Below are 11,334 nucleotides of genomic sequence, written 5' to 3'. Positions count from 1 at the left end.
TCAAAGCTATATGTTGAGATGCAGCATACAGCAGAGGTGTACATTTATTAAAACACACAGGAGTCTGTTTCATTCATCAATTTCATAACAAAGCCACCAGATTCTCTCTCGTTTCTCTCTGGTGCCGCCTTGTGGACTATTTTGTGCTGCACTATTTGAACTCATATGAGCTTTAATAATTAAGCCCCTCCTCCACAACTCAATGTTAAAGTGCAATGTGTGTGTGAGAGAGATGGAGAGGACACAGTGTGGGATTGTGTGTGTGTGTGTGTGTGTGAGAGAGAGAGCTAAGTGTGTGAAAGGTGGTATATTTATTTAACTGTGGCAGTACAGAGCTAATATCATCTGACGGCACTGAAGAAGAGTTTTAAAACTAAAGCTTTCAGAGAAGATGAGAGAGCGGAGGAAGCTCACAGAGGAGAATATCATCATCAGTATCTGTAAATAGCTATTGTGAAAAATAGCTATAATTGTCAGTTGAAGATAATTCTATTTATAATACATTTGAAAGTGGCCATCATTTTTATAAATAAAATCCAGATGACACATTTAGTCTTTGTATTGAAGGATTTAATTCACTGAATCCCGACAAGTATGAATATCACCCAAGAGTCATATAACTCTCATCTACACAAACTGACGATATACAGTCATTATACATGGTTTTAAACTATACCTAAACTAAACCTAAATTGAAAACTGTAAATGTATTAAAAAAATCGAATTCAAAATATTAATAAATACTTTAATAGTATATATATATATATATATATATATATATATATATATATATATAAATAACCCTGATAAAAAGTAACATTGTGAAATATGAAGCTGAAATATTGTTTCATTTAAAAAAAAAAAAAAAAAGTATGAGCTTAATCAGGCTTAGACTCGTTATTTTCATCAAACTGACAGCACTAAAAATTATGTCATAAGTTCTGTTATATAGAGTTGGGAATCACTCCTGTCACATTTAGAGCTGATGAATCGTGCGTCACATAATGACAGAAGTGACGTCATTCTCAGAATGGGAAACGCTTATACCGTAGTACAGGCCACTGGTGAAGCCTTGTGTCTGTGAGAGCTTTGATGAGCTCTCTGTCTCACATGCCTCCACAACATGCAAGTGTGTGAGCTGTGACATCTTAACTAGCTTGCTGGTATTATATTAAGTGGATATACTGAAGTCTGAACTTACCCTTGCAGCCACCCAGTGGCACATGCGCTACCATGTGTGTGTGTGTGTGTGTGTGTGTGTGTGTGTGTGTGTGTGTGTGTGTGTTTGCCAATGTGAGGCTCAGCGCTGAGTCTGTTTGTGGCAGTACTGAGGTGTCTGAGGTGCATTTGTTCACCCAACACTCGACTATTTGTGTCTAAACGGCGTCTGCCTAAATAGCCTCTTGCTAATTAAGAGGAGAGAGGTGATAGGAGGGATTTTACAAGGTTAACATATTGATCTAAAACAGCACCAGCTAAGACATTTTAGAAATAGTAGTTTGCCCCAAACACCCACCCAGTATGACAGAGCTAAATTGTATAACTTTAAAATTTAAAAATGAAAAATATATATTACTAAACCTAACCCTATTGGCCTATAATATATTAAACACACACACTTACAAAATGTTTAAAAATGTTTCATTATTTAAGTTTTATAACTTAGCTCTACTCACACTGGGTTCATAATGTTGCCTATGAATTATCTATTAATATTTATTAATACATATTTTAACATATTATCTGTTTATTCAGACCTTTTCAGCATTTGACAATATTATATTGCATTACTTTTTAATGTATTTCAAAGCAAATATACATACAGCCAAGTAGATTCAAATGTGTTAAAAGTAAAATGCAATAAGACTAATTGAAATCTTGTTAAAAGCGTCAGGACATACTTTACTTTCCACTGAATTATCACAATTTATTTATTTATCATAACTTTTTTCTAACTATAAAATGCACATTAGTAATCAGCAGTATAATTGCCTACATATATTTTTACTAAAACGTTGTAATATATTTTTGATCCATGCCTCAAATCAGTCAGATTTGAGAGAAAATCAGAGCTCGGAATTGATTTGTTTGAAATTGATAGTTTTAACTTATTAATGGAAATGGATTGAACTTACCACCAGTAAGTAATGCAGGTTACTTTGCTTTCCCATTTATTGACTGACAGCTCTCCTGTCCTCGTGTTGAGAGAAATCTGAAGTGCAGAGGCGTTGTGTGTGCTGTGTGAATATGATGGATATTGTAGTTCAAGACCACACTGTAAAAAGATATTGTTGGTTTAACGTAAAAAAGTAAGTTACCTGGTTGCCTTAAAATTTTGAGTTCGTTGAAATTAAAAAATTTGAGTTAATACAATGAAGGAGATTGGTTTCATTAACATACACTCAAAATATTATGTTAGAACCACATTCATTATCTAAGTTGATTTGGCAAAAGATAAAAATTTACTCAAATTTACTCACTTGGACAAAAACAGATTTAATATTCCTCAAAATAAATAAAAATAGTAAAATGCAAACTCCGAATATTACGCAAACTTGCATTAATTAAATGTTAAATTAACAAATACACTTTATGTATTTAATCTCATTTTATTAACCAATGCATTTACCAATAAGCAAAATGGCTTTAGATAAACATCACATTTATGTTACATTTTTTTATTGTTATTGCTGAAGACTTTCTTCCCCCATGTCTTATTCTTCTGCGATCCAGAATTTGGAGCCCGATCTCATGAAAGTGCGTATCTTTAGCACGAATGATAATATCTCGTATCATTTATACGCCAAAACGAGTTTTAGCGTAAATATGGTACGCAGTTTTGGCGTGCATATGATACGCACTTTATGGCGTGTAATATGCATGCCCTCCTCACCCCTAATCCTACCCAAGGGGTTTGCAGTGCGTATCATTTGAACGCTAAAACTCGTTTTGGCGTATAAATTATACGAGAATTATCATTCGTGCTATAGATACGCACTTTCATGAGATTGTGTTGGAATGGCAGCACAACTGGTTTGTTTGAGATGTGCCCATTACTGAACAGGCGTGAATTATTCATTTCACTTTTGGTGTGACAAGGCCTTTACATTTGTCAAAAATATAACTTTTTTGTTTTGGTTATTAAAACACAAACAAGCAAGCCCAGCCCAGCTGAGAATAAGTAATGCAAAAGTAACGTAACACATTACTGTCCATAAAAAGTATACATTTAGTTATGCAATTAGTTAATGCATTACTTTTAGAAGTAATGTTAGCATGATTTCTTAATTTAGCATAATCTCAAAGATCTCAAAGGGCTTTACTGTTAATAAAACTGGTCAAAATGACAGTCTTTTACAGGTTGACCATGGTTTGTGAACTCACTGTTTTGCTACTGTGTTTCACTGTAAACATAAGTTTTACATTGTTTTCTTTTGTTTTCTTTAGTCAGCTCTCTCTGCGTTTCTGAAACCAATGTGAATTGTGTGGCTGAACACAGACATGCATTGAAATGGGAACCATATGAGGTACTCCTCAGATATAATTAAATGAGTATCACGACTCAGCTCAATAAACAGCTGGCAAAAAACTGTTGGTTAGTATGACTGGAGGAACTTGATAGCATTAGGGTTTTGCCAGTAAAAGTCATTTGTAAATGTCAGATCAGGTAGAAACAGCGCCTTAAACCAAGAAGAGGAAACCCTGTAAAGCTGCTGACAACATCTGAAGAATCAACATTCATTTTGTTAGGTTCATAATATGTGGTTTAATTTAGTCAGTCTACAACCAGTTTTGTCTGTCTCCAAAGCGTCCAGGCCAGGAAAATCCTGGAAATTAGGAAACTTGACTGGAAGTGTCTGGCTCTGTTAGAAACCAAACTGAGGTTGTAGACTTTCCTGTGCGTAAACAGAGGGAATATATCCATTAACGTCACTGTAAACTCATGTAGGTGAGATGAGAAGAGGAAATGATACTCAACAGAAATCTTCAAGGAGACAAATCTCTCAGTAAACACTTCAAAGTGGGTCAGTGCTGGAGCTGTTCATGGAACTGGAGTCGAGAATCTTTCCAGTGATCTTCAGGATGCTGAGGTTCTCATTTTCCGTGTGTCCAGACAGGAAAGACAGAGAGAACACAGCTGGACAACAGAATACTTACTGTATTATACAAAATACTTAACGTCATTGCTCAAGTCGGGCTGGAAATAGTCAGGCTTAGACACTGGCTTTGTGGTCAAATAAATATATTTGTACCATAAAACTGTCAGCTGTATTTGTCAGAATCTTTCTCCAAAAAAGAAAAATTGTGACAATGTTATTGGTTGGTAACTGTACATTTGACAGTTCAATTAATGTCATAAACAACATATAATGTTATAAAAATACACATACATTTACAAAAGTAACTTTTAAAATTAAAATAAAACCCAAACAAATATGATGGGAATGACCTTGTCCCTACAAATTATGTTGGCAATATTCATACTTCTTTTACATTACAAAACAGTAAAGGTTTTTTTTTTTTTTTTTTTTTTTTTACAATAAAACTACATCTGTTGTTGTTTAAATACATTGCATTTTAGGGTTATTATAGTTAACTAAAACTAAAACTTAAAAACAAACAATTAAGATAAATTACTATTAAGATAAAAAAAACTTTTAAAAAAATTATATAAAATTATAAAAAAGGCAACATTTCAAATTTTTTATTTAGTTTAACTTGATATAGGCCTACATAACTAAAAAACGAAAATAAAAAATTATAAAAACTATGTAGACAGTTTTTTAAACACATAAAAACAACAAAAACATGCAACAAAATAACCAAAACTTTAAAATGAATATATAAAAATAAAAACAAATTGAAAGTACGAAAAAAAAAAAAAGAAAAAAAAAAATATATATATATATAGATATAGATAGATATAGATATAGATATAGATATATATTGATATATATTCATACTTTCAATTTGTTTTTATTTTTATATATTCATTTTAAAGTTTTGGTTATTTTGTTGCATGTTTTTGTTGTCAAGTCAATATTGACAAATATAGCCTATATATATTGTATCTCAGTGATATTAAAATAACACTTGTGTATTTGAAAAGAAGATAATTACCCCCAGTTAACTGAGCATTTAATAAATTACCTGGGAAATTACTGTGATTATTGGGGTGTGTTTGAAATGGCATTCCAATATGCTAAGATCGTTAAAAAAGTGCTTCTGTGCTTCTGCAGATTTTTTATAATTTTATTAGTAACCCTGCAGATATAGCATTTTTACATGGTTTGAGAGCAATTGCAAGTCTTGCATACCTGCATCAGGTACAGCTGCACAGGTTTGCCTTGACCTGCCCCTGCTAACATAACTTCATACACGATGTCCAAACATGAGCTCCTGCCCTGGAGGCCTGACAGATGAGTGGAGCGATGACCTCCAGGGGACATGACAGATGAGGAACGGGTGATAAGGTCACAGCACTGTTGACAGGCATGGGCACTGCTGCAGAGCAATTTAAGACCATTCAACTGCATCTGATCCGTGGCCTAGCAGTTAGTGCACATGCTATAACACGCCATTGTGTTAAATGATGTAACTAGTGTTTCTATTTGACTCTCAATCTCTTGTTTCTATTCTCCCATCATTTTTTATTTTTAGTAAAATTATGACCATTATTATAATTTTATATAATAATCTTTTAATTTGTATTTATTTAGTTATTTTAAATGATGGCCATGGGCCATTCATGATTAATGTTTTTATTTTATTTATGTATGTATGTATATGTATTTATTTATTTATATTTCATTTTATTTATTATTTAACTTTGTTTTGAATCAACACACTGAACCCCTCATTTCTTTTTCTTTTTCTTTTCTTTTTCTTTTATGATCATAGACGCTTTCAAAATTATTGCAATTGTGATTTATTCTTTTAACATTTAAATTTATTTGACTTTATTCATTTATATTTTATTTTTGGAGTACAAATTCATTGTTACTCATGGCTTTTTTGAATTGTCTTCTTTTTTTTTCTTTTTTTTGTAAAATGATGAGACACCCCCCCCCCCCCCCCCACACACACACACACACACATTTTATTTATTTATTTATTTGTTTTGTTTGTTTGTTTGTTCGTTTGTTCGTTTGTTTATTTATTTATTTTATTTTATTATTTTGTTTTGTTTTAAATCAACACACTCGGGGAGAAACTGACCTTTTTTTTGGTAATAAAATGGTGACCATGTTGATCTTTTTGTCCTGTATGATTTATTAATTTAATTTTTAATAATTATAATATATAGAATTACAATTCTTTAATTTTATTACATTTTATTTTATTATTTTATTTGACATGTGGAGTGCTGATTTGATCTTGGTAATCTTTTTTGACTTTGCAGTAATCTAAGACAGTACATAATCTCATCTCCTCTGATAAACACAAGGTTTACAGAACCGACCTCTCATCTGGATTTCTGGATTTACTGCATTCCTAAAAGCCAACGTGTGCTATTAAAGCCAAACTGACCTGCAATCAGCTCCGTCTCTCCTGGATCCCTCATGAGTTCCAGTCCACCGCTGTGTGCGAGCTGCCCATCACAGAGGTCTATGACTACAGCCAGACAGAAGCCGTCTGGCTTTTATGAGGCTTAAGATTAAAAGATGGCACACTGTTTGATGATATATAGTCTACCAGCTGTTAAGAATTGGATACACTCTCCGTTCAGATGCTGAAGATAGACAACACAGTTATGTAAGACTGGTTTGGCCCACTACCTTCTTATTTGGTCAATTTTTCCAAGTCTTATTTACAGCCTAGTAGTCTAATAGCAGACAGCTGTCATTTCAAGTAGCCAATTTTTTTCTAGGCGATTTTCCAAATAGTTTCGTTAACCTTTGTTTTATTTAAGAATATTTATTTTTTATGAGAAATTCTTAGCATTGGCTATGACGGAACCGGTGGTCGAGGTGTTTGTTGGCTTGTTTGCGACTCACACAATAGTCAAATTGTTTTTTGGGGATTGTTTGGAAAGGATGGGTTGGAAAAGTGTGTGTGTGAAAGTGTGTGTGTGTGTGTGTGGCAGCTATACAGGTATATATATTTTGCAAACCCTCCCCAGTGAGTCGTTGTTCCCTTCTTTGTCCCATGAAGGACTTCATGTCCCAAGCTGCTTTGCTACACCTGAACATTGTTAGAATCCATATGTGCCACGATGAACAACTGCTGACATCTACACACTAGAACCGCCTGACTTCTGTTTTCTATCAATCTTGGCCGACTAAAGTCTGGCTTGAGTGTCTCTCTCTCTTTCTCTCTCTCTCTCTCTCTTGCTGTCTGCTCTCTCCCTCCCTTACTCTTTCTCTCCAGAGTCCTCGGGCCGCACACAACTCTACCTGAAGTCGTACAAAGAGAGAGAAGCAGGAAGGTAAGGATATCTAGCATCTGAATGCTCATGCACGCTTTTGATCTGTCTGGATGAGATTATCAGAAATCTGCTTGGCAGATTTTCTGGGGTGGACTGAAACAGTATGAACATATTGCGGATACTCGGCTTGGTAATGTTTGAGATGCTTCCAGTTCTATCAAGTACATTTGGTTAAATCATTATATTAAGTTGTTCTAAATAATTCAGTTTGATTATTTATCAATGCATGAGCTAGTAGAAGAGAATTATTAAGCATGCATGAATTGTTATGTTGTGCTTAAACAGAGAGAGGTTTTGCAGTGCTGGATTTAATTTGGCATTTTCCTGCTACGAATTGTTTTGACACAAATACTGTGTTGCACAATTCCGTGTGTGACACCTGCTGCAATTTATTCTTCTTTTAACCTTCATGAAATATTATTTTATTAGCCAATATTATAAAAGTACTCTTGCATTGTTCATTTATAATTCATTTATAATTCAGCATTGCACGCAAAGACAGAGGAGACATGAGGTGACGTTAATGTAACTTGAGATGAACTTGGATCTGCACATAATAAATGTGCGTCTAATTTGTGTGAGGAACGGCTGTCTGGGCCTTTTTGCACTCTTGAGGATGAAGTCATCAATTTCCATTAGAAGAATGTCTCTGGTTTTAGTTTATGTCTGAGGTTCACAGTAGAAAGGTCTGTTGCTCTTACAATTTTTTTTTTTACGTAATATTATATAACCAAAGAAATCTTCTCTTCTCTTCTCTTCTCTTCTCTTCTCTTCTCTTCTCTTCTCTTCTCTTCTCTTCTCTTCTCTTCTCTTCTCTTCTCTTCTCTTCTCTTCTCTTCTCTTCTCTTCTCTTCTCTTCTCTTCTCTTCTCTTCTCCAGGTTCGATTCATCTAAGTTGTGCAGCCATGTTTGCTCTGGGCTCCTTCTTATTGGCTGGACTGGTATGTCAGAGCTTGGGTCAGTATGAGTACGAAGACGAATACTACATGCCCTACGCACCAATGGAGGGAGCATCCACTCCCAATTGTGCCCAGGAGTGCGAATGTCCCCCCAACTTCCCCACAGCTATGTACTGCAACGACCGCAACATGAAATTCGTTCCCATTGTGCCAACTGGAATCAAATACCTCTACCTACAGAACAACTTTATTGAGGAGATCAAGGCTGGCGTGTTCGATAACGTCACCGACCTTCGCTGGCTCGTCCTCGACAACAACAACATCACCAGCGAAAAGATCCAGGCCGGTACCATTGATAAACTGGGCAGCTTGGAGAAGCTCCTCTTCAGTCATAACAAGCTGACCAAACCCCCTAGTCTTCTTACGAAGTCTCTGGATGAGTTGAAGCTGGTTGCCAACAAGCTAAGCTCGTTCCCTGCTAGCACCTTGTCTGGGATGGAAAACCTGACCTCCCTTCACCTGTCCAAGAACAAGCTGACTACTGAGAGCATCACAGGTGCCTTCAAAAGCCTCAAGTCCCTCGTTCTGCTGGACGTGAGCGAGAACAAGCTCAAGAAACTTCCCTCGGGAGTTCCAGCTTCGCTTCTGATGCTCTACGCCGACAACAACGACATCGACAGCATCCCCGGTGGCTACCTGGCCAAGCTGCCGCTCCTGCAGTATCTGCGTGTCTCCCACAACAAGCTGGTGGACTCTGGAATCCCTGCAGGTGTGTTCAACGTGTCCTCTCTCCTTGAGCTCGACCTGGCTTTCAACAAGCTGAAGACCATTCCAGAGATCAACGAATCGCTCGAGCACCTGTACCTGCAAGCCAACGAGATAAGCAGTAAGTCTTTCTCTGTGTCCATCTGATCAAGCGACAGATTTTGCATGGTTTTTTACTCCATTTCTACTACCTTTTTTTTTCCAGAGTTTGACCTGACGAATATCTGCAAGTTCAGCTCCCCGGTCAACTACTCAAAACTGAAGACCCTGCGCTTGGATGGAAACAACATCACACACAGCAGTATGCCAGATGACACGGCTAACTGCCTACGCCAGGCCTCAGAGATCATCTTTGAATAGGGTCACATCCCGCCAGTAGTTCATCAAACAAATTGAGGCTATTGCTCTTATTAGACACGCTGATTGACATCTGCACGTCTTTATTCATGATCCTGGCAACCACATCTGGTAAATTGCACGTTGACGACAATATTTACTCTCTAAAATGTTGATGAACACGTTTTTATGAAAAATGGGCAGCAATAGTCTGGAATCTTGAAAATCTTGCACATAAAAAATCAGTCTTGTATGATATTGTACGAAGAGTAGTAGTTGAATTTGACAAGATATTCACATCTAAAGAGAGACATATTTGTGCAAATTGTGAATATCCCAGTGTGCACTCTATAAGAAGTTGCACTATATGTCATCTAACTGCATCTTAATATTTCCGCATGTTAAACACCTTAATCGCTCAGAATTGTAATCATATTATTAATAAGCCTGCCGGTAAGGAAATTAGATTGTTTAGAGTAAAAGTTATGAAAAATATCTACTTGTATATAAAATGGCTAAATGTGCAGCGATGTTGAAGGCTATCTAGAATTCAACTGAAACACTAAAATGAAATGAAATATTGCTGGACATTGTGTGAATTTGCTGAGGTTTAGCTAACTGTTAACTAAATCGTATGTTTTTTGTTTTTATTTAACTGAGGAATTACAGTGCCAAAATGTTGTATTAATAGCAAACTAATAGCAGCTTGAATTTCTGAACACTGCCAACATTTATACCATATTCTACTGTATCTGCATGCAGTTCATCTTAATTTTGTAACTGTAATTGCTTTTACTTCTATGGTAAACAGCATTGCTTTTTTTTGTTGTTGATGTATTCAATACAACATTTCACATCACCACAATGTTAGTCAAATCATTGAACCACAAGATTACAGTAACTTTGGCAGACTGTTGTAAAAGTTTTATTTGTCCCTCATTTGTTGTTCTATTTTGTTTTAAAAAGATACTAAAGCAGTTTGTTGAATAAACCAGATTTCTTACATATGTGGGGGGATACTGATGGTATCAATCATTATAATGAAGTCACATGTAATAAATATATTCATATTATACACAATATTCAAACAATATGAGCCAAAATATTCTATTGTCAATACTAATAATTGCCACTTCATTTTATCATGGCGGATTCTCTAAAGCATCATCACAGGAAATCTTCAGTAGATATTATAAATCTTCGTAAAATCATTAATCTTATGATTCATAAACATAAGGGCATCAATCTTGATTTGTTTAACTTAAATTAGGCTTGATTCTAACCTCTACAGATACTAAACACAAAACAGCTTCCTTTACGCACAGGCAAGCTACTCGATATTTTATTCTTTTTTAACTTGATTGCTGATCTTCTAGCTTGACTCTTCTGGTATGGAAAGAAACTTCTAGTATGAATCTGTCCTCCATCCTCATCCTTTCTGGCCACTCGGCCAGACTCACGAATGGTCAAAGTTCTATGAGTTTTGTTCTGTTTGCAATTTAGTCATGATAACAGTACTACTTCCTGTAGGAAACATGTTCTCTTGATGTCTCTAGCTGAAGTATAGGCTGTGAATATAAATATAGTGGTTGTAAGATGAAAAGGCTCTGGTAGAATAGCTTGAATAGGGTGTTATTTTTGTGGCATATCCGCTGAAAGTAAACATTTAAGTTAATACTGCTTTCGAAATCATTCTATTAAGGGCTTTAGTAAGGATTGTTGAAATAGTTATATGTAATATTTGTGTCCATAAATCCCAGACTATGATCAAATTACCAAAAATGTCAGAGTATGTATACTGAATTTGATGGCAAACTTGATGAAGTATGCTGGTGTGTAACATAAATACTACATGGCCAACTACATCTGCTAATGTCATGTTGACATTATCCTTTGACTGTATAT

The 11,334-nt window shown here is 35.3% G+C and overlaps 1 protein-coding gene across 1 annotated transcript; it reads left to right on the top strand.

Moving 5' to 3' along the window:
* Positions 1 to 7,126: 7,126 nt before the first annotated feature.
* lum (lumican) lies at positions 7,127 to 10,435 on the top strand. The gene is made up of 3 exons (XM_084407179.1): positions 7,127 to 7,429; positions 8,309 to 9,214; positions 9,299 to 10,435. The coding sequence occupies exons 2-3, from the start codon at positions 8,335 to 8,337 to the stop codon at positions 9,451 to 9,453; spliced, it is 1,035 nt and encodes a 344-aa protein (XP_084263305.1). The 5' UTR covers positions 7,127 to 7,429; positions 8,309 to 8,334; the 3' UTR covers positions 9,454 to 10,435.
* Positions 10,436 to 11,334: the final 899 nt, after the last annotated feature.

This window comes from Rutilus rutilus (genome assembly GCF_951802725.1).
Source record: "Rutilus rutilus genome assembly, chromosome: 4".
Classification (NCBI taxonomy): Eukaryota; Metazoa; Chordata; class Actinopteri; order Cypriniformes; family Leuciscidae; genus Rutilus; species Rutilus rutilus.
The sequence above is the reverse complement of the archived record's forward strand: the minus strand, read 5'-3'. Positions and strand labels throughout refer to the sequence as shown.